Source organism: Eubalaena glacialis, chromosome 16 (assembly GCF_028564815.1).
Source record: "Eubalaena glacialis isolate mEubGla1 chromosome 16, mEubGla1.1.hap2.+ XY, whole genome shotgun sequence".
Taxonomy (NCBI): Eukaryota; Metazoa; Chordata; class Mammalia; order Artiodactyla; family Balaenidae; genus Eubalaena; species Eubalaena glacialis.
This window is the reverse complement of record NC_083731.1, coordinates 81,771,946-81,798,335: the sequence shown is the minus strand read 5'-3', so window position 1 is coordinate 81,798,335 and position 26,390 is coordinate 81,771,946. Positions and strand designations below refer to the sequence as shown.

The 26,390-nt window shown below is 40.2% G+C and overlaps 1 protein-coding gene across 4 annotated transcripts in view; it reads left to right on the top strand.

Annotated features, from left to right (window-relative positions):
- FRY (FRY microtubule binding protein) overlaps window positions 1-26,390 on the top strand; it is a 327,509-nt gene that overhangs the window by 201,171 nt on the left and 99,948 nt on the right. For all 4 annotated transcript variants that reach the window (XM_061171162.1, XM_061171164.1, XM_061171163.1 and 1 more), the window contains 7 exons: window positions 6,757-6,864; window positions 17,225-17,483; window positions 19,310-19,492; window positions 21,774-21,860; window positions 24,072-24,331; window positions 24,735-24,924; window positions 25,538-25,662. In XM_061171162.1, coding sequence (XP_061027145.1) covers window positions 6,757-6,864; window positions 17,225-17,483; window positions 19,310-19,492; window positions 21,774-21,860; window positions 24,072-24,331; window positions 24,735-24,924; window positions 25,538-25,662 — 1,212 coding nt within the window. The remainder of the gene's footprint in view (window positions 1-6,756; window positions 6,865-17,224; window positions 17,484-19,309; window positions 19,493-21,773; window positions 21,861-24,071; window positions 24,332-24,734; window positions 24,925-25,537; window positions 25,663-26,390) is intronic.

The following is a 26,390-nucleotide window of genomic DNA, read 5'->3' as shown; positions in this document are numbered from 1 at the left end:
AGCAAGGGAAAAACAACAAATAACATACAAGGGAATCCCCATAAGGTTAACAGCTGATCTTTCAGCAGAAACTCTGCAAGCCAGAAGGGAGTGGTAGGACATATTTAACATGATGAGAGGGAAAAACCTGAAAAAATTTTCAGATTTCAGAAAAATCTGAAAATCTCATTCAGATTCGATGGAGAAATAAAAACCTTTACAGACAAGCAAAAGCTAAGAGAATTCAGCACCACCAAACCAGCTTTACAACAAATGCTAAAGGAACTTCTCTAGGCAGGAAACACAAGAGAAGGAAAAGACTTACAATAACAAACCCAAAACAATTAACAAAATGGTAATAAGAACATACATATCGATAAATACCTTAAATGTAAAGGATTAAATGCTCCAGCCAAAAGACATAGACTGGCTGAATGGAAACAAAAACAAGACCTGTATATATGCTGTCTACAAGAGACCCACTTCAGACCTAGGAACACATACAGACTGAAAGTGAGGGGATGGAAAAAGATATTCCATGCAAATGGAAGTCAAAAGAAAGCTGGAGTAGCAATTCTCATATCAGAAAAAATAGACTTTAAAATAAAGACTATTACAAGAGACAAAGAAGGACACTACATAATGATCAAGGGATCAATCCAAGAAGAGGATATAACAATTGTAAATATTTATGCACCCAACATAGGAGCACCTCAATACATAAGGCAAATGCTAACAGCCATAAAAGGGGAAATCGACAGTAACACAATCATAATAGGGGACTTTAACACCCCACTTTCACCAATGGACAGATCATCCAAAATGAAATACAGAAACACAAGCTTTAAATGATACATTAAACAAGATGGACTTAATTGATATTTATAGGACATTCCGTCCAAAAGAACAACAGAATCCACTTTCTTCTCAAGTGCTCATGGAACATTCTCCAGGATAGATCATATCTTGGGTCACAAATCAAACCTTGGTAAATTTAAGAAAATGGAAACTGTATCAAGTATCTTTTCTGACAACAACGCTATGAGACTAGATATCAATTACAGAAAAAAATCTGTAAAAAATACAAACACATGGAGCCTAAACAGTACACTACTAAATAACCAAGAGATCACTGAGGAAATCAAAGAGGAAATCAAAACATACCTAGAAACAAATGGCAATGAAAACACAATGACCCAAAACCTATGGGATGCAGCAAAAGCAGTTCTAAGAGGGAACTTTATAGCAATACAATCGTACCTCAAGAAACAAGAAACATCTCAAATAACCTAACCTTACACCTAAAGCAATTAGAGAAAGAACAAAAAAACCCCAAAGTTAGCAGAAGGAAAGAAATCATAAAGATCAGAACAGAAATAAATGAAAAAGAAAAGAAGGAAAGGATAGCTAAGATCAATAAAACTAAAAGCTGGTTCTTTGAGAAGGTAAACAAAACTGATAAACCATAAGCCAGACTCATCAAGAAAAAAAGGGAGAAGACTCAAATCAATAGAATTAGAAATGAAAAAGGAGAAGTAACAACTGACACTGCAGAAATACAAAGAAAGGATCATGAGAGATTACTACAAGCAACTATATGCCAATAAAATGGACAGCCTGGAAGAAATGGACAAATTCTTAGTAAAGCACAGCCTTCTGAGACTGAACCAGGAAGAAATAGAAAATATGAACATACCAATCACAAGCACTGAAATTGAAACTGTGATTAAAAATCTTCCAACAAACAAAAGCCCAGGACCAGATGGCTTCACAGGCGAATTCTATCAAACATTTACAGAAGAGCTAACACCTATCCTTCTCAAACTCTTCCAAAATATAGCAGAGGGAGGAACACTCCCAAACTCATTCTATGAGGCCACCATCACCCTGATACCAAAACCAGACAAAGATGTCCTAAAGAAAGAAAACTACAGGCCAATATCACTGATAAACATAGATGCAAAAATCCTTAACAAAATACTAGCAAACAGAATCCATCAGCACATTAAAAGGATCATACACTATGATCAAGTGGGGTTTTTCCCAGGAATGCAAGGATTCTTCAATATACACAAATCAGTCAATGTGATACACCAGAGTAACAAATTAAAGGATTAAAACCATATGATCATCTCAATAGGTGAAGAAAAAGCTTTCGATAAAATTCAACACCCATTTATGATAAAACCCCTTCAGAAAGTAGGCATAGAGGGAACTTACCTCAACATAATAAAGACCATATATGACAAACCCACAGCCAACATCGTTCTCAGTGGTGAAAACTGAAACCATTTCCACTAAGATCAGGAACAAGACAAGGTTGCCCACTCTCAGCACTATTATTCAACATAGTTTTGGAAGTTTTAGCCACAGCAATCAGAGAAGAAAAAGAAATAAAAGGAATCCAAATCAGAAAAGAAGAAGTAAAACTGTCACTGTTTGCAGATGACATGATACTATACATAGAGAATCCTAAAGATGCCACCAGAAAACTACTAGAGGTAATCAATGAATCTGGTAAAGTTGCAGGATACAAAATTAATGCTCAGAAATGTCTTGCATTCCTATACACTAATGATGAAAAATCTGGAAAAGAAATTAAGGAAACACTCCCATTTACCATTGCAACAAAAAGAATAAAATACCTAGGAATAAACCTACCTAAGGAGACAAACGACCTGCATGCAGAAAACTATAAGACACTGATGAAAGAAATTAAAGATGATAGAAACAGATAGAGAGACATACCATGTTCTTGGATTGGAAGAATCAACATTGTGAAAATGCCTATACTACCCAAAGCAATCTACACATTCATTGCAATCCCTATCAAACTACCAATGGCATTTTTCACAGAAGTAGAATAAAAAATTTCACAATTTGTATGGAAACACAAAAGACCCCGAATAGCCAAAGCGATCTTGAGAAAGAAAAATGGAGCTGGAGGAGTCAGGCTCCTAGACTTCAGACTATACTACAAAGCTACAGTAATCAAGACAGTATGGTACTGGCACAAAAACAGAAATATAGATCAATGGAACAGGATAGAAAGCCCAGAGATAAACCCACGCACATATGGTCACCTTATTTTTGATAAAGGAGGCAAGAATATACAATGGAGAAAAGACAGCCTCTTCAATAAGTGGTGCTGGGAAAACTGGACAGCTACATGTAAAAGAATGAAATTAGAACACTCCCTAACACCATACACAAAAATAAACTCAAAATCGATTAAAGACCTAAATGTAAGGCCAGACACTATCAAACTCTTAGAGGAAAACATAGGCAGAACACTCTATAACATAAATCACAGCAAGGTCCTTTTTGACCCACCTCCTAGAGAAATGGAAATAAAAATAAAAATAAACAAATGGGACCTAATGAAACTTGAAAGCTTTTGCACAGCAAAGGAAACCATAAACAAGACAAAAAGACAACCCTCAGAATGGGAGAAAATATTTGCAACTGAAGCAACTGACAAAGGATTAATCTCCAAACTTTACAAGCAGCTTAAGCAGCTCAATATCAAAAAAACAAAGAACCCAGTTCAAAAATGGGCAGAAGACCTAAATAGACATTTCTACAAAGAAGATATACAGATTTCCAAGAAACACATGAAAAGGATGCTCAACATCACTAATCATTAGAGAAATGCAAATCAAAACTACAATGAGGTATCACCTCAAACCGGTCAGAATGGCCATCATCAAAAAATCTACAAACAATAAATGCTGGAGAGGGTGTGGAGAAAAGGGAACCCTCTTGCACTGTTGGTGGGAATGTAAATTGATACAGCCACTATAGAGAACAGTATGAAGGTTCCTTAAAAAACTGAAAATAGAACTACCATACGACCCAGCAATCCCACTACTGGGCATATATCCAGAGAAAACCATAATTCAAAAAGCGTCATGGGGGCTTCCCTGGTGGCACAGTGGTTGAGAATCTGCCTGCCAATGCAGGGGACACGGGTTCGAGCCCTGGTCTGGGAAGATCCCTCATGCCACGGAGCAACTAGGCCTGTGAGCCACAACTACTGAGCCTGCGCGTCTGGAGCCTGTGCTCCACAACAAGAGAGGCCATGATAGTGAGAGGCCCGCGCACTGCGATGAAGAGTGGCCCCTGCTTGCCGCAACTAGAGAAAGCCCTCGCACAGAAACAAAGACCCAACACAGCCATTAATTAATTAATTAATTAATTAATTAATTAATTAATTAATTAAAAAAAAAAACAAGAGTCATGTACCACAATGTTCATTGCAGCTCTATTTACAATAGCCAGGACATGGAAGCAATCTAAGTGTCCACCGACAGATGAATGGATAAAGAAGATGTGGCACATATATGCAATGGAATATTACTCAGCCATAGAAAGAAACAAAATTGAGTTCTTTGTAGAGAGGTGGATGGACCTAGAGACTGTCATACAGAGTGACGTAAGTCAGAAAGAGACAAAGAAATACCATATGCTAACACATATATGGAATCTAAAAAAAATAGTTGTGAAGAACCTAGGGGCAGGACAGGAATAAAGGCACAGATGTAGAGAATGGACTTGAGGACACGGGGAGGGGGAAGGGTAATCTGGGACGAAGTGAGAGAGTGCCATGGATTTATATATACTATCAAATGTAAAATAGATAGCTAGTGAGAAGCAGCTGCATAGCACAGGGAGATCAGCTCCGTGCTCAAGACCCCCTAGAGGGGTGGGATAGGGAGGGTGGGAGGGAGACGTAAGAGAGAGGAGATATGGGAGTATATGTATATGTATAGCTGATTCACTTTGCTAGAAAGCAGAAGCTAACACACCGTTGTAAAGCAATTATACTCCAATAAAGATGTTAAAAAAAAAAGAAAAAACAAAGAGAAACATTAGAGAATCATGTAAGCATTTAGGAAAAGAGAGTTGAAGTCCACATTACACTAATGGAAATAGTTATTGGAGTTGATATTTGAGGCTGGTCCACCATTTTTCCAGGCTTTGCTTAGGGTATGAACGTGAAAATGAAGCATTCTGTGTTGCTGTGTTTCCATTACTCATCCCTTTTGTGCTTTATGCTGGCAAATAATAATAATAATAGTAGTAGTAAGTATAATACTATAATGACTGTAAATAATAATTATATAATATCTGTTAATAAAAATTTTGTTATTTGGGGGACTCAGATGCTTCCTATAAAATCCCAGGCACAGGACTGCTGTAAAAGGAAACCATGCACCAATTAGAGTTTCTAATCTAGGCTTGCCTTATCAGCTGGGAAGTCTGCCAGTCTATCAGCTGGCAGAATTTGCCTTACACTTCAGGCCAGGCAGGGTCATCTGTTTTCCAACAGATATGAAAATAATCCCAGCTGTTTAAAACATCTGGTGAGCATGTTAGGAGAACTATTTAAGAGACTCTGTGCCACACATGAACAATCAGATCACTAGGCTTTAACTCTGTCTAGCCATCGAGGATGTCATTTGAAGACTTCTCTTTCCTTCAGCTGATTGGAAACCACTGTACAGTGAAGTCCTCTCTGGAGTCCTTGTACGTCCCGTGCAAAAGGACTGTGGAAAAGGAGAGAAAATAATCTTATGACTTCCCACAAGAACAGAGTATTTTAGAAATTAACATATATGTGTTTTGTTTTTCACAAAATACAAAAAAGTTTTGTATTTATTCCTAACAAACTTAAAAACACATGCTAAAAAGTAATGTCACAGAGCAAAATTGCTGTCTGATTATTGTCTTTAGTTTATAGAGAGCATGGATTCTGTCTGTTACATTTCTATTCTGACACAGTTACTGTTCCAAGAAGGAATTACTTCTACGCTTCTTTGCATTTTCATTATTGTGTTTGTGTCCTACGATTGCGTTAATTTGGTACCAATTTTAAATTTATTCTCAGAGGACTAAATCATCAAAATTTAAATATGCTGTTATATTATATCACAAGTTATTTGAACGATTTGATGTGTAGTTTAGTTTTTCCATAAAGGTTATTGATAAATATGTGATTAAGAATCAGTTATCTATCTAAATAAGTAAAAATTGAAATAGTTTGTCACTGAATTTATATTTTTCCTTCAGATTTTACAACCGGATATAGAAGGTATTAATTACCTTTAAAACATTCATATTCTCAAGAAAGTAAAAAGAAGAAATCTCCACAGAGGTCAGGACCATCAGAGTAATTTTAAAAATCAGAAATGGGTGCACAATTATATACATTTCAGGATTTTACTTGACATTATGAAAGACTTATTTTTGGAAGCATTTAATTAAAAAAAAAAATCAGAGGTGGGCACTCTTGAGAGGAGAAGCATAACTCATCAGAGAGAGAAACTTCCAGATGTCATGTTTGTTAATGGCACCATTAGTTGTATACATTAAAATCCCATTTTTAAATGCTGAATGTACTAATGACTGCAATGTATTTCTTACATACTAATGTGTCTGGGCAATTCAGTGAATTCAGTGTCTTAAATGCAGCCCACAGGGACCAAACCCCATGGAACCCAGCTGAATGGCAAGACATATGATAGCAATAGAATGCTATTGCTATCGGCATTTTTCTTTTCAGATATATACCTCTAACTAACATTTAAATCTTCATAAGTTCTCTTAGAACTGGCCAAGCTATAAAAGACATAAACCTTTAAGAATAATAGGGAGCAATCACCAGGCAGTGATTCAGAAGGCATTGATTTTAGTCTTTGTTCACATATTTGACCAATTTTTAAAAATTTTTTCATAACCTTTGACTTACGTTTAAACTTTGTCTTCAAATTCCAGGGGTGAGAGAAAGCCAAAAATAGATCTTTTCAGGACCTGTGTTGCTGCTATTCCCCGACTGCTTCCTGATGGGATGTCAAAACTTGAACTTATTGACTTGCTGGCGAGGTAGGTGAGAGCTGTAGTGGGCATTATTTGATCAAAATTGATTTTAATCCTTTGTCATGATTCCTCAAACAATAGAATGATTATTAAAAATGGAAAGATATTTACTAATTCTAGGTACTATTTGGAGTGCCCAGGAGGAATAAAGAGATGGTTTTGATTTGGGGCTTTTTTTTTTCCCCTGGGCTCAAGGGGTTTAAAATTCAATGTAGAAGCAAATCCGTAAGGACATGAGGTAACTAGCAATCCAAGGCTTGAAACTGTGCAAATTAATGGCACCAAAAATATGTGATACGTAAAATCAGAGGGTAGAAGGATTACTGTGGACTGAGGACGTCAGCATATGACTCCTGGGAGATGGTGGAACTTGAATGGCCCTTTGAAGGAAAGATAGGATATAGAAATGTAAAAAGGGAGTGCCATGAGGACAAGCACAGAGGTGGGACCAGGAAATGAGGAGATGAGCCTGGCTGGGAAAAAGTTCATTCAGGATGTGATTCCCAATCAGAGACCAACACACCCCCGGGGAGGCAAGAAGGTGGGTAACAGGGATCCTAAGCTAATTTTTGTACTTCAGAAAGCTTCCATAGATCCTACAGTTATCCCCCTCCACATCCTCCGTAAGAATGCACGGTCCAGCTAGAACCTAAAGTTAACTTGCTTTGAATGACATTACATTATTGTAGTTAAATAAGCTTGATTTTTCTCATGCTGATCTGAAGTTCTAGCTGACAGTTATGCATGTCTTTAATTTAAAAATCAAAAGTGCCTTATTATCTAAGTGTATTTAGAAGGCAAAATCATTAGAAACGGGGTCCTTGGAGGGAATGGAATGAGGAGGAAGACAAGTCAGCCTTGCTTTGAAAAAAAAAAGAAAGAAAAAGGATTTTAGAAAACCCAATGATAAAAATAAATAGAAATAAGACTTTAGAGGTAGATATTTAATTAATCTTTACTATTAACTGAGGCGTTTGGACTAATGGAGTTTCTAAGCAGGAGAATAACATGATTAAAAAATGTCATTTCGGCTGGTTAATCTGATAACGGCGGAATAGAGGAAAGGCCGGAGAAGGGTAACAAATATTGATGCTGATTGGATGAAAGATGCTGTATACATAATCTTTTACCCACATCCTCTAGCCTTCGGAGAGTACCCTTCCCATCAGTATCCAAAAAATAGCCCAAGCCCCGGTCCCCCATGACTGCAGATCACCCGGTGGCCTGCACGGCTCTGAGTGTCCCCATGGTGCGCAGTGCACCCTGGTGATCGTGGTTGTCACGCTCTCTGCTCTGCACAGCCGTTTGGACTCCTGTGCAGAGGGGACCAAATCCCATGGTTGATCACTTCCTGCTATCAGTTAATAGCTTTCATAGCCGGCTGTCCTTCCCCGTTCTCTTCACTCCAAGTGTGGACAGAGCCACTCCTTTCCCTCTTCCGGTCACACTAGCTCAGGATGGTGGTGGCTCCTGAGGTTTTCTGAAGATCCATTGCTTTGGTAACCACCGTGGCAAGCTTTGGTGTTCTCTGGCCACAGCCATCTACCCTTCTAGCTGACTTTTATCACCTATGACCTATAGGTTCTTTGCTACAGTCAGCCATCTCCAGGCCATGGGTTCTTCTTTCTTCCATTCCATGTGTAGGATGCATTTTAAGAAGAATATGAACTTAAACTACAGTCTAGCCTTTTGCTGAAGCCTAGCAACCAGAATGTGAGCCTAGAGCACCTTATCCGAAGTAGGGGAGCAGTGGGGAAAGAGGGAAAAACAAGCCTGGATCAGAAAAGGGCTTCCGGTTCTGGGGGAAGACAAGATCTAAGGAGGAGCGAAGGGTGGATTCCTAGTGAATGACAGACATGGTGATTTGGGGGTTGGGGAGCTGAGGAACAAAGAGACCCAGATAGCATAAAGGGCCATCCACGCTACTGTGGAGTCTCCCAGGGTGATGGTGAAGTGCTGAAAATAAAGAAAAGCTGTGAGACAGGTGCCAGAATTACCCAGAAATGTACAGGAGCAGCCTGTCCATTTGCCGTGGACAACAGTGGGGAGGATGGTGTGACTAGGAGACAAGTATTTCCACAGAGGAGGGGTGCTGAGTGAAAGGGCTGCAGGTGGCGTTGAGGAATGAGGGAACAGAGAACGGGGGGCCGCCATCTGAGAGATGTGGAGGAGGCGCCCCCCAAATGGGAATAATACTGACTCCTTTGGAAATCCTGAATTTTGCTTCCCTGCTTTGCCATTTTACTAGCCGTGTGATCCTGACAAGTTATTGGGTTGGCCACAAAGTTTGTTCGGGTTTTTCCTCAAGATGGTACAGAAAAACCCGAACGAACTTTGTGGCCAACCCCATATTTAACCCCTCAGCCTGTCTTTTTTCCTTGGTAGAATTGGAATAATGCTGCCTATCTCATAAGACTGTTGAAAGGGCAAAATGACATGGCACTTTGGTTAATTGGAGAGAAAATGTGTCAGCAGGGAAAAGACAGTTATCAGTTAAGCTGAAGTAAAAGGAAAGTTCACTTATTTCATTGAAGTTCTAATTGGTGGTGATTATATAACTAAGCCCTCTGAAATGCTACGTGTTGTAAAGGTCGTGCAGCCTTCTGGTACCGTCTCTAATGCTGTTTTGCTGTAAATCTGTGTGGGAGACTCTTACCTCTGGAATCACCTTGGTAGCCTCATCCAGTGACGCCTGGATCTGCAGACGCAGTGCCAGGCATGTCAGGAGGGAATTCTGTGAGACACGGTTGGAATGGCAGTGCTATTTATAGTGCCTCGTGTTTATTATTATGTACATTCTTACAAAGCCCAAAGCCATGGGTACTGTTTTTATGAGGGGAAAGAACAAATAAATATACTTGAGAGTTCAAGTCTTCGGGCAAAGTCAAGAAAATGACGGGACTTATATGGGAAGCCTGTGAAGAGGCTTTTTTCATAAGCTTCAAAAGAAGCCAGAGGCCGTTCTCCTCAGGGGAAGGATAACTTGGAGAGCTGGCCCTCACACTGGGTCCATTAACCTATGAGAAAACGAGCCCCTTCTAGATCTCAAGAGGGTCAGAGGACAGAAGTGAAGCAATTGAAGAGCAGTAAATGTGGGTTTCAAGTCTTTAGTCACTTTGTCCCCCTATAGTCCAGTCACATTTGGATTCATTTGACTCCTGACACGGTCTAGTCAGAGAGGTGTGAGACCTTTTATTTCAGACACTTCCTGGTTGCATCCATGGTGCTTTTTTTACTGGAGAAAATCTTGGTTTTCTTCATACTTGGCAAAGTAAGACCAAATTCCATGCAGGCTCACCTGCCCCTCACAGCTTGGTTCCCCGAATAAGGAGTGCCGACTGAAAAAAAAGGCACTCCATGAGAGTTGTGAGTTAAGTTTTATTTGGGGCAAAATGAGGACTATAGCCCGGGAGACAGCATTTCAGATAGCTCTGAGAAACTGCTCCAAAGAGGTGGGGGGATGCTCAGGATATATGTGATCTTGGTGAAGGGGGAGTACGTGCAGTCAAGCACATTTTTTTTTTAATTTATTTATTATTTTTTTATTTTTGGCTGTGTTGGGTCTTCGTTTCTGTGCGAGGGCTTTCTCTAGTTGCGGCGAGCGGGGGCCACTCTTCATCGCAGTGCGCGGGCCTCTCACTATCGCGGCCTCTCTTGTTGCGGAGCACGGGCTCCAGACGCGCAGGCTCAGTAGTTGTGGCTCACGGGCCTAGTTGCTCCGCGGCATGTGGGATCCTCCCAGACCAGGGCTCGAACCCGTGTGCCCTGCATTGGCAGGCAGATTCTCAACCACTGCGCCACTAGGGAAGCCCCAAACACATATTTTTTGCAGAAGGTTGCTGCTAGTCACAAAGAGCAGACATCACCTTGATGGATTTTAGTGTTTTTCTAGATACGAGGAGATGCAAGAATTGGGCTCATAAAATCTTTTCCTGAAAATATCTAATTATCTGAAGACCCATTCTGCCAGTTTTTCCCAGAGCACAGAGCACCTCATTCCTGATCTCCACCCTGAACTCCTTTCAAGGGGTGTCGAAGGTCAGCAGCTGCAGCAGCTCACGATTTAATCCTTGTAGAGGTAGACAGCAAGTGCCAGTGGCAAGTGCCAGTTTGTAGGTGACAGGAGTTTCAAGGATATGTCCCCCATAACTGCTCCCAGGCTCCCTTCCCAGCTGTTCACATATTGGCTAAATACCACAGACACTCTAACCTCAGACTGGTATTAGTATGTTTAGCATAACAATGGTTTACAGAATGAAACAGACAAAGAAGGTGGAGCTCACTTTTCTCCTTGGCAGTCGCTGTCTTTTTTCTCTGTCTCCTCCCAGGTGTTTCCTGCTCTACCCTTGACCACAGGAAGGACCTTTTCCCCCAACAGTCTACAGGCTCCTGTCCTCTGTCCCTTCCTGCAGCACTATAGATGCACTAAGGGTTTGCTGTTCCATGTTTGCCCTCCTTTCAAAAATCTGAAATAGGGTTGTGAGAATTAAACAATGCATATAAATCACTTAACATCGTGCGTAGAACACAGTAAGCTCTCAGCAAATGTTAGTTATTATTTTTAGGCATCTTTAAATATGAATAACGTATTATGCCACGATGTACAATGCACTTTCATATACTTTATGTTAGGAAAGCTGGGTACATATTCATTCCTATTTTCGGACAAAGAGATTGAACTTCAGAAGAGGAAAGTTGGTTGCCCAAATGTACAGAATTTTCCAGAAGCCAAATAGAAGTGACAAATGTCGTTGGTTTTATACAAAATGACAAACATTTTGTGCAGTGTTGCTTTACAACTTGTGGAACTTTCTGAGGTAATACATATACAATTTCGTGATCTTTAGTGGTATCTGAAAACTATTTATCATTTACTGTTTATCATTCAGTCTTCAGCCTGTGTCTGTGTAGCGGAGGGTGGCTAGCTGTTTTGAGTAGCTGGGTGAGAACTGTAGACTCAATCGTATATACTGCCTCGATAAACCACTTAATCTTATTACTTTATTTTAATTGAGATGCAGTTCAAAGCCCTGTAGATAGGTGGGAGCTCATTCTTCTTCTTTTTTTTTAATAAAGTTCCCATTTTATTTTATTTATTTATTTCTTCGGGAGGGGCCACGCCACGCGGCATGTGGGATCTTAGTTCCCCGACCAGGGATTAAACCCGCACCCCCTAAATTGGAAGCACGGAGTCTTTTTTTTTTTTTAACATCTTTATTGGAGTATAATTGCTTTACAATGGTGTGTTAGTTTCTGCTGTATAACAAAGTGAATCAACTATACGTATACATACATCCCCATATCCCCTCCCTCTAGCGTCTCCCTCCCGCCCTCCCTATCCCACCCCTCTAGGTGGTCACAAGGAGCACGGAGTCTTAACCACTGGACCACCAGGGAAGTCCCGGGAGTTCATTCTTTAATACCTTAGAGAAGAAGTTTCCGCCACTTCTGGTGAACATGCCAGAGGTTAACAGTCCACTGGTCAGCAAGTCCCTCCTTTCAGAAACCTTTGTCTTCAGGCCTTCACTTCTAAACCATTTCTTCCGCTGCTGCCCTTGGTGACGTTATGGGGCAGCAGGTCCCTCACCGCTGCCTGATAACCTTGTGTCAGTCCTGCCAGAGCTGAGAGGAGGCTATTCCTCCTAATGGATCTTTTCTTCTGGGTATAGTTTGTGAATTTGAAGTCACTCCCTTTTCCTTCATGCACCTCTAGCAACAAAATTCTTCAAAGCGACTGAGCTGATTCCATCTGAACCTGAGCTCACCCTTACGAAAGTGTTTCTGTTCAGTCGTTTGTCTGATCTGACCAACCAAGAAGGCGGCCTTGCTCAAGTTCTGGGTTTTCCCCCTTTTCCCCACATCCTTAGTGTAAGTGCCCCTCACACCACACCCCCGTCCTAGATCACTCCAAGCAGGGCCTCGGGACTGTTGGCTCATGCAGAATGTCGCTGCCTGGTTAATCAGGCCAGGCTGGTCCATGTGCCTCATGCCAGCTGCTGGGGAAGGACAGATGCAGTTGGTGTTGGCAATAACGGTTTCTTTCGGTATGCTTCACTGCTGTGTCACGGTGGAGTCCCTTCAGGCCCCCTTGGTGGTTTTGTGTGTAACCACATACCCGTGACCCCATTTTAGGCTCCTGGAAACCAGGTCAGCGTCTTAGAAATTTTTCCTCGGGTCCCCCAACCTAGTCAGACTTCCTGAGCTGCCTTCTCTGAACGTCTCTCTTCTCTTTCCATTGCTGCCACCAGACTCTCACCGGACTGTTGTTTATTGTCATCACAGTCGTTCGCAGGCAAGAACCTGTCCTTTCTTTTCTGGCTTCTCAATGGGATGACCCTGCAGGAGTTTGGGGGATGCCCTCTCCTCAGCCACTCCTTGCTCGCTGGACCAGCAGTCATCGTGAGACTGTAAATAGGTTGGCCAGCATCATGCAGCTTCCCTGCACGTCCTGCATCCTCAGGGTGGCTGAGCATCTTTCTCCTTTAACTGAATCTTCTTTTCCTTTTTCGTTAACTAAAATTTTTTTTCCTGTTTTCTGTTTTATAATATTAAATCCCATGCGCTTCACAAGATGATCTGTGATTATCTGGTTAAAATCTAACAAAAGTAAAAATGAGGAAGATCTGGGTGGAAGAAACGGCAGCTATATCTGATAGGCAGCTCCCTACTTAGACTCTCCAAGGAATGACACGGGGGCGGGGCTCTGGCTCTTCTCGCAACTTCTTCTCCTTCTCCCTCGCCTGCTGCCACTCAGACTTGCCTTGATACGTTATTTTCACTCCATCTCAGTTCTGTGACACTGGACCTTTTTCTTCCACAAATATTCCACTTTTATTATCAACTGGGCCTTTTATTCCCAAAGCTCCCTCGCCTCCCTGGTCCTGTCTCTTCGTACTCCAGGAATATTTTTGAGTGTTCTCACTGGTGAGGCATGTGAATACCATGGTTTCAAGAGGAGTGGTCACCAAAAATAGCAAGAGCTGCACCACCTTGGGGTCTCAGAGTCCTTAAAATGATCCTGCACTGTTGGTTTAAAGTTAAGACAGCTTCCAGATTGCAAATTGCGAATGATGCCAAAGTTAGACGAAGAGTAGAATTAATCTCATTGGAAATCTGAAAGTATTGGCCCTTCTTTAAAAGCTTCATCTAAATAGACCATGGCATGGTTTTTATTTTGACTTTTGACCCTAAAGATATGTGCTTGCCTAGTTTCATGTGTGTAATAAAATAGCACACACTGGGTGGCTTAAATAACAGAAATTTATTGTCTCACAGTTCCACAGGCTAGAAGTCATCAGGGTTGCTTCCTTCTGAGGCTGTGAGAGAGAATCTATTTTGTGCCTCTCTCCTAGCTTCTGGGGGTTTCTGGCATTGTTTGGCCTTCCTTGGTTCATAGAAGCATCATCCTGATCTCTGCCTTTATCTTTACATGGTGTTCTCCCTGTGTGTCTGTCTCCAAATCTCCCCTTCTTATAAGGACACCAGCCATATGGATTTTACCCTACTCCAGCATGACCTCATCCTAATTTAGCTAATTCCATCTGCAGTGACCCTATTTCCAAATAATGTCATATTCTCAGGTGCTGAGTGTTTGGATTTCAACATGTGAATTTGGGAGGAGACACAACCTGTAACAATGAACAATATCATTACCATCAGTTAACATTTACTGAGTGCCTCTTGTTCTTGTCCTTAAAAGGTGGTTCGTCAGCTGCAGAAGCTTATTCTCTAAGAGATTCAGGACTATAGACAGGTATAAATGTAATAAATTGGAACAATAAACTTAAGATGGAAACATGACCTCAAGTGTTTTCCATAAATTAGTGTTTTCAAACCATGGGCTGCAAAGGTGACTGGAAGCTGCCTGTAGATTGAAGGAATGTTTCCTCTCACAGGGGAGCTTCAGGTCCTTTACCCAGCTTCAACCAGAACAACTCGTTTTTTTCTTTTTAATTAATTAATTCATTAACTAATTTGTTTATTTATTTATTTATGGCTGCGTTGGGTCTTTGTTGCTGTGATCAGGCTTTCTCTAGTTGCGGCGAGCGGGGGCTACTCTTTGTTGCAGTGTGCGGGCTTCTCATTGCGGTGGCTTCTCTTGCTGCGGAGCACGGGCTCTAGGCGCATGGGCTCAGTTGCTCCGCGGCATGTGGGATCTTCCAGGACCAGGGCTCGAACCCCTGTCCCCTGCCTTGGCAGGCGGATTCTTAACCACTGCGCCACCAGGGAAGTCCCACAACTCGGTTGTACTATATACTAGAGTTCTACATAAAATTTTTTGAAAAAAATATGGAGCTGCTGATTAAAATACAAAGAAAATTTGTAAATTCCTGCCTTAGTCCTTAACTAGAAGCCCCGGTTAAAGACCTCTGTGTGTTATTTCAACAACTATGACCTACTTAATAACCATAGACTCAATAGCAAGTCTGCCCTGAAGAATTAGCTCAGCTCTTCCTTCTCAGCAGTTTTGTAGAACTTAACTTGCTTTTGGAACAGAAAATATATCTTCTCTGACTTGGTATATATCTGCTCATTAATGAGCTTTTGTCTGGTTTATATTGTCAAATTTGGACCAATTAGTGTACTTTATACTCTAGAGAATAAGAAGGGTATTCAGTATCAAGTTTTTGAAATACTATCTATTCAAAAATGTGTAACTGTATCAGGCCTGTTTTATGGAGAAAACTTTGGATTAAAGATGAGAAGTCCTGGGTTGGAATCCTGGACTTTGAGGAAATTCCTTAACCACTCTGGTTCACAGTTTCTTTTTCTGTTGGTTGAAGATATTATGTCCTATTTAATGGGGGCCCCTGTTGACTTGGCCAGCTTCTTCTTTGACACTGAACAATTCCAGGCTGCTGAGTCCTTGAAATTCTATCTCCTGGGTATCTTTGCTCTCCATCTCTCCCTTCCTTACTACTTCTCTGCCTTGGGTCAGGCCCCCGCCACGTGGTGCCTAAGTCACTGCAATGACCTCCCAGCCGGTCTCTGCCCTCAGTCTTGTGACTTCTCCAAGGCATCCTGCATATTCCTGCCTAACTTTTTTTTCTCAGATGTGAATCTAATCATGTTACTTCCCCTATAACTTTCTGAATACAGTTCATTTTCTTCTCATGGTAAGAGCTAACCTGTACTGAGTGCTTACTGCATGCTCAGTGTGCTACTAAACACTGTTCATAGATCATCTCAATGAACCTCACAACAGGTTTATGAGATACAAGTACAGCTGTTATCCCCATGTTCCAAATGAGGCTCTGAGGCTTAGAGAGGTTAAGTAACTGGCATGAGGTCACATAGCTAATGCATGACAGAGGCAAGGCAGTGATCAGGCATTCTGATTCCAGAGCACTCACACTTAACCTCTTCCTGCTGTGTTGCCTCCTTGGGTGGCCCACAGACCCTCCACCGGACCACCCCTGCTCCCTCTCCAGGACTGTCTCATACCTTGCTCTTGCTAACATCCTACCCAGTAAACACAGCCATACCGTACTCCATATCCTAAGGGCTGAATCTTAGGAGGGCCTGAATCTTAGGAGGACCTCAAAAACATTTGTTTATTAAATAAGTGAATGAATGAATCTATAAAGCATGATGTTAACTATAACGCTCCATACCAATGTTGAGATTTATTTAATAATATTATTATGATGTTCTGGCTTAAACCACAAATACACTGATATTATTTCAGTTGACAAACTCAGGATTTCCCAACTTTGCCACTGTCAGCATTTTAGGTCAGATAATTCTTTGTCATAGGAGTTGTCTTGTGCATTGTAGGATGTTTAACAGCATCCCTGGCTTCTACTTACTACATAGATACCAGGAGCACACTACAAGTTGTGACAACCAATAATGTCTGTAGACGTTACCAAAAATCCCTTCATGGGGGCAAAACCAATTGAGGACAACTGGCCTAACTTTTAATTACTCATTTTCACTGAACTTCTGGATGAGTCCCTTAGTTTCTCCAGGACCATCCTTAAAAGTGGTAAGGTTTGATACTAATTTATTCTGTAGTCAGTGATGTATTAAAAAGAATTCATGGTATCTCGGATTGCAACATGGTATCTCGGATTGCATTCCGAAACAGAAAGGACATTGATGGAAAACTGGTGAAATCTGAATAAAATCTGTACTTTAGTTAATAGCATTGTACCAATGTTAACTTCTCAGTTTTGATCACGTACCATGGTTATATAAGATGTTAATGTTAGGGGAGCTGAGTGAAAATTATAATAATATATTAGGGGAGAGTGACCCATTTTTCAGATACAGTAAAAGGCTCTGGCCTTATATATGTTCCTTTACAGATATAGAAGAAAAACTAATAAAGTAAATGACTTCATTGTCTTTATTCATCTCACAGGCTCTCTATTCATATGGACGATGAACTGCGACATATTGCGCAAAATTCTCTTCAGGGTTTACTTGTTGACTTCTCAGACTGGAGGGAAGATGTCCTATTTGGCTTTACCAACTTCCTGCTCCGGGAGGTGAATGACATGCATCACACGCTCCTCGATTCATCCCTCAAGTTACTGCTGCAGCTGCTCACCCAGTGGAAACTGGTCACACAAACTCAAGGAAAAGTCTACGAGCAAGCCAACAAAATCAGAAATTCAGAGGTGATTTTCACCCTTTTCCCTCTAATTTATATTCTTGATGTCACATATATATAAATAAGTTGCAGCCCAGAGAACCTTGTGGTTCTTACTTTCAGCTACCTAGGAACTTTCTCCCTAGTGATGGCCCTAAGTTTTTCCATCTGCTTAAATTGTGGCCAAGAAATTCAGGGCATTTTATAAAGGACAAATTTTGTGTTATGTTTTTATTTTCATTACATTGTATAATATTGTAAGATTATGTATGTCCTAATTTGCATTATAAATGTTTTTTTCCTACGTAAAGGCATAAATGTAGCAACTTTGTATAAAGGTAGCTTATTAGATTTTTAATTTTGTCTTTTATAAAAACTTGTCTAACAGTGGGACTACCATTGCCAAATTGTATATGAAATATGAATTTTACCCCCTATAGTTAATTTCGTTTATAAGCATTCCATATTTCTCTAATAAAAGACATAAGTGATACTGTAAAAAAAAAAGAAAAAAAAAAGAAATTCAGGGCATCATATGCCACACCAGGTTAGATTTATTAACATTAGCAAGGCCATTTACGGAGTAGAAAATGATTTTTTTTTTCAGAGAATTATGATTATACATCTGTTTGTAAGAGCAAATGACCGTAGAGAAGAGATATAGAGCTGGGTATGAATATGGATCTAGATATGGATGTGGATATAAAGCTGGAAATGGATATGGATCTAGAGCTGGATATGGATGTGTATCTAGATTTGGATATGAATATGGATTTGGATTTAGATCTGGATATGAATATGGATATGGATCTAGATCTGGATATGACTCTAGAGCAGATACGGATATAGATATGAATATGGATATAGAGTTGGATATGGATATAGAAAAGTTAGCTGCCCCCCAGTTTTTTCCCCCTAGTCACCAACAAATTGGTTGCTTTCTTCAATATCCAGAGAAGAAGATAGTCTTGTGGTTTCTTTATTCTTTCCTGCCTCAGTCCTGAATGGTAAAAATTAATGATAACATTTTGAAGAGCAGGTTGAGGAGGAGTGTTGTCAGATGAGAACCAGGGCTGTGTGACTTGGTGTTGGCAACGGGCAGACGGAGAGGGGTCTGGCCGGAGAAGAGCTTAGCTGAGGGTCTGAGGAATGTCAAGACTTGGGAAGTATGATAGCGTTTAGGATCCCAGATGGGCTAACCTCAGAGATGAGCTTCAGGGCGTTACTCCTTCCTTGTGTCCTGCACTTGCCAAAAGATGACAGGGAGGAAAACAAGGATTACCTATGCTAGAAAAAGGGAGACTGAAATGGAGGTGGAATCTGCCCTGTTGTCTGGCTTGCTTTTGTTTTAGACTCACTTGGTTTGGGAACTTTCAGAACCCATCTCATTAACATGCAAAACCCAGATTAAAATCTAACATGAAAAGAAGTCTGATTAGAAAATCAATGTTTGAAAATTCAATTTAGTAGTAACTAAAATAGAGAATTCTCTATAGAGAATTTAAGTAAAGCCAAATTAGGACACTTTAATTAAATATACAGTGTCATCTCAAATGGTATGGATGGAAGCAGTTTTGTTTTTATTCCTGCTAATAATAACCTTTGAAAAGTTATTCCTTATCAGAGGTAACAGAGGGCTGATGGTATTCCAAAGTGACAGTTGGTCTGAAAATAAAAAGGGATCTATGATATTTCATGAATAATAATGAATTCATAGACATGTCTGGTTCTAAGCTGGTATAATTTATTTTAGTATTACAAGGTCAAACATGCCAGAAGATGTACATAGAAGAGTGGCTTCTTCTTCCACTGTTGTTTTTCTGAACATAGAATGTTGTTCTTATTGCACAATAGCTCATTGCCAATGGCTCCAGCCACCGAATGCATTCGGAGCGAGGTCCCCACTGCAGTGTGCTCCATGCCGTGGAAGGCTTTGCTCTGGTTTTACTCTGCAGTTTCCAGGTGGCCACACGCAAACTGTCTGTTTTAATACTCAAGGAAATTCGAGCTTTATTCATCGCCCTGGGTCAGCCTGAGGTATGGATTATTTTTCTGAATTTTCCAATTCATATCTTTCAACAGTTTCAAAGTTTAGGTTAAAAACTGTAAAGAATGCATTACTATTTTATGTACTTTCGTGTCCCATGATGTCAACAAATAATTTTTGATTCAGGGTGGGTTTTTAATTATGAAATCGTACTGTTGATCTACAAGAGCTAAGTCATATATTCTGAGGGCAAGAGAATAGACCATTCCTGATTCTCTAAGAGGTGGTGCTTTGTGAAGCAGTGAATCTTAAGCTTCAGTTATAGATCATTTTCTTTCATAATGTTCAACGTACATAGAATTAAGAAGATACTACATTTATATTAGAGAATGAACTTGAGAAAACCATGCATCCCATTTAAAATGAGCAAGGTACCAAACAGTCTGGCTCACTGAAAATTGTTTAATCTCAATAGTGGTAGAAAAATGGCATCACAAGAAAATATGTCCACTTGAGATGGGAGAAGTAAGCTGACTAATAACCATGATTGACTCCAGTTATTCTCCTGCACTCGGTCAAGGGCTGTACACCCTTGTTTAGATGTTAAGTTTCATTGCCTGTCGGCACAGGTGGCCAAACTCTATCCACAAGTTGATGAAAGAAGGACCAACTTTTTACGTCACATACTTCTTTAGAAAAATACTACTTTCTGTTTTCTTGTTTTAAGTCACTAATCTTGGTTTCATGATGCTTAAAATGATCAGTGTCTTCACAAAATATTTTCGAATGTGCCCCAATCCTTTCTGTTTACATTTCTGCAGCAAGCTTTCTGATGTATTTTAGGACATCTCTGGGATCTGGTAAATGTATCTCTAGGACATGCTGTATTTTGATAAACCTCCATTAAGTCTCTAATTATGATAATAACGATAATAATAATTACCATGTATGTGTCAGGCAGTGAGCTGTGCTTTATACATATTATCTCACTGAACCCTCACAATAACGTAAGAATTGGTACTGTTATTTTCCCCATAGTGCAGATGCTGAGACTGAGGTTTAAGGGGGTTAAATGCCTTTCCCAAAATCAACAACTAGGATGTGGCAGAGCTAGAATTGAAAGCCAGATATACATGCCTCTACAGCCCAGGTTCTTAACTGCTATTCCAGCAGACTGTGTTAAGAATATTTCTCATACGGTGCTTTCTTTGACCAGCCACAGCTTTTTTTTTTGTATAATTTTTTTTATTGAGGTATAATTGACATACAACATTATTAGTTTCAAGTGTACAGTATAATGATTCCATAGTTGTACATATTGTGAAATGTTCACCACAATAAGTAGTTAATATCCATCACCATTCATAGCTACAGGATTTTTTTTCTTGTGATGAGAGCTTTTAAGATCTACTCTCTTAGCAGCTTTCAAATATGCGATACAGTCTTGTTCACTCTAGTCGCCATGCTGTGCATTACATCTGCATGATGTATTTATTTTATACCTGGAAGTTCCTTTACCCATTTTGCCGCCCCTCCCCCCCGCCTCTGGGAACCAACCAATCCGGTCTCTGTATCTACAAGCTTGGTTTTTTTGTTGTTTGTTTTTTTTCAGCCACAATCTTTTTGAAACCATTCTCATTCATACATGAATAAGGACATTCCAAAGCTTTCCTATAAGGCTTCTAAGTAAATAATTTCATATTTCTGAGCCTTTCTATGATAAAGGATGGCAAACACACGTGTTCATGTATATACGCACTATCATGTAGGAGAATTTCCTGTAAGATACTCTCTCCTGTGCTTTTTTCCAATTTGCTTCTTTTACCAAATAGCTGTGCACAACATAGATACTACAGAGAGTGTGTGGTCAGTCTCCTGTGCAGTTTCTTTGGGACTGAAATTCAATCACAGTCAACAATTTACCAGTTATTTTAGCAGATCAGTGACTTAAGTAAGTAGCATTTTCGTGGCTTTTCCATTTTTTAAAATTAATGACAACATGAACACTTTAGTGAATAGTGTGTGATACTGAGATTTAGATTCCAGTCTAAATAAGTGTATGTGCATGAGTTTTTGAAATTCAAGTACGTGTCTTTTCAGTAAAATGTCAAATTAGAGCTCTAATTATCTTCCACTGAAACTTGTAAGACTAAACTCAGAATTATAGGGAGTTTTACCCACTACCTTTCACCACCTTGGCACTCACTTTTCTGTGAGAAAACCCTTATCACTACCTTGCAAGCTGTTTTGCTTCACATGCTGGACAAAGGCGGTGGAGAGGGTGGAAGGATTCATTTTCCCATGGAGAATAATCGTCTCCTTTATGTACAGGACGATGACAGGCCTATGATTGATGTCATGGATCAGCTAAGTTCTTCCATTCTCGAAAGTTTTATTCACGTAGCAGCTTCGGATTCAGTAAGTACACGTTTGATGCTGATTGCTGATAGTTCTTAAGTATAAGCTCTGGGCCTGGCTGGAAAAGAGACACAAAGAAAAATGATATGGAAGAATTCTGGGATTTTATGTCAGGTTAATAAACCAAAACAAAAGTACTTAGGGAAACAAGACTAGCTTTTCAAATACTAGCTCAGGAGACCTTCAGATAAATTTAAATCAAAATTTGAGTCTGAGGAAGATAAAGCTTTGCAAATTGCAATTTCAAGAATTGCTCAGGATTCTTTCAGAAAATTAATTTGCTTTATTTATTACACTTAATGCTATATAACCTATATTTATGTGTTGTTTTACAGTTTACAAGGTGCTTTCACATTTATTATCTATTTTGACCCTCATAGGTATTGAAACTCAAAAACATTAAGGGGCAGGGCTGTAGTCACACAGAGTCTCAGGGCCTGGACTTGACCCTCTCTGGACTCTGAATCCAGTAGAGGTTTATCTGCTACACAAATACATTCTTTGTTTTAAAGAGCATATTGGCAGCTTTCAATTTCTGATGAAGTAGAAGGAAAATTGAAACTGATTTTAATTACCTGATTTTTTAAAAAATTAGTAAAGCACAGTTATGGGACTTGGATTGATTTTAGCTAAATAGCTGAAGAGAGGCAGGGCACATCTGCAGAATCCACATTGCTGATGCCCCTTGTATATTCTGATCAAAGAACTATAAATGAATATAAACATATTTGACAAAGAGCTATAAATAAATATAAAACCTAAAGGCACCTGTGAGCTTTTTAATGACCTTTTCTGACCGAGAGTGAACACAGATCCCTATTTTTAGCAACCCTGTTCTTGCTTATGGTTGGAATATTCATGGTAGTTACTAAAACTATTAGCCAAGCAGTGCAGACCTTAACAGTGATAGTGAATACCTCTACCTCTTCTTTTAGAAATTCAGATTGTTTTGATACTGAATGGAAGAGTCAGGTGTAATTGTTTTATATACATATCTTGTTTCCCTACAGATTATATTCTGTTCCTGTGATTTTGTTCTGTGTTTATCAGAATCTGAATCTTGAGCCTGGGTAACCAGATCAGCATAACTGCACGTAGGAAGATGCACTGAAAGGGGAGAAGAGGCGTGGGGGGAAGTAGCGCCTGCTTTGTGCCAGGTTTTGACATCCCTTATCTCATGTCATCCACTTAAAGATTAAGTGAGATCAGCATTATAATTTCCAAGTCATAAATTAAGCAGACAGAGACTCTGGGGTGTTCAGAAATGTTCCCAGGTCGGGGGCTTTGGGCAGAGCCAGTGTTGGAGCCTTAAGTCTCTGGCTCTGAAGCTGAAGCTGCGCCTCTTCAGCCCATTAACCATGGAGGCCACAGGTGCAGCACTCTGGCGCATGGGAACTCGGAGACCCAACAGATAAAACGGGTCACTTTAAATGCCTGACAAACGTAATGGCGATTTTCTCTCCACGTACAACAGCTAGATTATTTGAAACTTGGTCTTCCCTCAACTTTGATACTCTGGACTTAAAAGGGAATGAAATATAAGGCATTATGTGGTATCAATATATAAATATATGTCTCTATATAATATAGATTAAATGTGGATACAGATATCTTTCCAAAGGTTTTAGAATGTATTATTTTGGCTTGATATCATAGGACAAGAATAAGTAGGTATCTTACCTCAAAAATCATTAGTAAAATACCCTTCATAAAAGAGATTGCACTTAGCCATCTCCCTAAGCCAGGGAGAATGTATTTCGGTCCAAGTAAAGGTAAACAAGATCATGGCTTTAAAAAAAAAAACTAATTACAGGGATAATAACACACTTATGAATCTCAGAGATTAATAACTTTTCAGAATTTTAAGTTGGCAAATCCATGGTCAAGTTCAAATTAGCTCATGTTGTATATTTGTTCGACAAGTAGTTAGTGGGCAGCTCCTGGGTACTAGTGTGTGGGGCTCTGCGACATTGACCCCTGCCCTTGAACTCCGCACTTCCGCTGCCTGCAGTCTCCCATAGGAATGGCCGTGACCGCAAACCCAGGTCCGGCGTGGGAGGTGTGGGAAGGGTGCTTCAGGTTCCGAGCTGGACCCATTGCAGAGGTGGACGGGAAAAGCATCGTGGAGGAAGGGGCGTTGGGCTGAGGCAGGACGAGGACGTGGAGCTTGCCGTTCAGCACCGGTTCATCGCCTGCTTCTTGCACCTGCAGGCGACCTTACCCCTGACCCACAGCGTGGACCTGCAGTGGCTGGTAGAGTGGAACGCCGTCCTGGTCAACAGCCATTACGATGTGAAGAGCCCTTCCCACGTCTGGATTTTCGCTCAGTCTGTCAAAGACCCCTGGGTCCTCTGCCTCTTCAGCTTTCTCCGGCAGGAGAACTTGCCCAAGCACTGCCCCACTGCCCTCAGCTACGCCTGGCCCTACGCCTTCACGCGGCTGCAGTCCGTGATGCCTCTGGTGGACCCGAAGTAAGGGACCCCTACGCTTCCCTCTGTTTTGTTTGTTTCACCATTTGCCCTCTTACATTTTCATTTTATATATGAGATCGGGATATAATTCTCTAGTTTCTGACCATCTTACTACAGAAGTCTTCACATTGAGTAAATACAGGTTAAAAGTTCTTGTCTAGAGCTAATTTTTTTTCCTCCCTTAATAATCATTATGATTGTCTGAGTATAGAATCTCAGCCCCTTCCTGGTGAAAAGTTCTATTCAACTTTCCATCCAATAGAGACATTCCCTGTCCAGACAGACAGTCCTTGACAGACAATTGTTCAACTCAGTTGGAGTGCTTCCCAGGATCTTTATTTAATAAGTGATACCTAAAATCCGGAACTGAGTTTCACTCTTGTTTTTGACTTTGTATTTCTAGCAGCCCAATTAATGCCAAGAAAACCAGCACTGCCGGCAGTGGAGACAACTACGTTACATTGTGGAGAAATTACCTTATTCTTTGTTTTGGAGTCGCAAAACCCAGTATTATGAGCCCGGGACACTTAAGGGCTTCCACTCCAGAAATAATGGCGACTACACCTGATGGTACCGTGAGCTACGATAACAAGGTGACATGACATGCTTCAGAAGAATTATTCTGTAAGGTTTTTTTTTAGCTTGTTTGTCTAGATTTCACAGTGCGAATTGCACTGTGCCTGCCATCTGGAATATATGGGATCAGATTTTCATCCTACACATTTCTAAATTCCATTGAGCGTTTGTGTGAATAATTTATTATTCCTCCCTGACAAGTGGGGAACTGAAAATAAAGGGAAGTTAAGAAACTTGCCTAAGGTCGTAGAGTGACTTATATTTATTAGCGCCCTGAGGTTTGGTTCATGTCCTACATACCACGTTTCTCTCACTCCTCACCAAGTGTTCACCTTTAAACCATGTCTTGATTAACTTATCTTGTTAAAGATGGTTTTGTGGATTTAAGTATTTAAAAAAAAAAAAGAAGACTATTATAATACGAATGTTCTTTAGAATTTGTGTCCCAGGTAAAAAATGCATTCATTGTGCTGTTTTAAAATTTATGTGTGTTTTTTTTTTCCTGAAATGATGGCAGTGCCTTGGGATGTGGTTCAGTACTTTAAAACTGTTATAATGGAATCATCATTTGATTAAAAGAAGCATCAGTTATCATGTTACCTCTTTTTCACTTTTAACAACTTGTTTCAGGCCATAGGCACCCCATCGGTGGGAGTTCTGTTAAAGCAGTTGGTGCCTTTGATGAGACTAGAGGGCATTGAGATCACAGAGTCCTTAGTTTTAGGATTTGGAAGGACAAATTCCCTTGTTTTCAGGTATGGTAGTCTTAATGAGTTGTTCTAAACTCCTGTGTACTGCTGCTATCGTAGTTCCTGCTTCTAACTCGTTTGAGTTTGTGTTTGGCATGTGTCTGGAGGTCCGCAGGCTTTGCACAATTCCCTTTATGTCCTCGTTGGTTGACATGCATGTGACAAGCATTCCCTGCAACTGCCTCGAATTTCACTTTTAGACGTTGCAACTTTGATTTTACGTCTCAGATTTTCTCTCACTTGCAAGCTTTGTTTTAGATAACCATAAATGTAGATAATTCCATGTCAATCCCCAGTTAGCCAGACTGTTCAGAGGCTATAAAGTCAAAATAATGAGTGTCTGCTCATCAGCCACTTACACAACAGACTCTCAAAGGTTAAACATTGACAGAACACTTTCAGGGGTGTCTGTTGTGTGTCACGCTTGCTGGTCTTTCTATAAGATGCTGTATCTGCCTTAAGAGAACCATTATGTCTCACTTTCTGGATTCCTTACTCGTTTCACACCTTTAATCAAATAACCATTCCATCCGAGGCAGTGTCAAAGCCTTTTCAAAGAGTCATCATAAAATTTTATTTCAGGCTGCCTCTGATGATTTTATCTAGCAACGAAAACCTATAAAGACAAAGAAAATCTTAGTTTTTCCTATACACAGAAAAGGGAAAGCTCCAAGCATCTGTGAGAAACCCTATCTGAAAAATAAAGATTAACGAGACATTTTAGAAGCAACTGA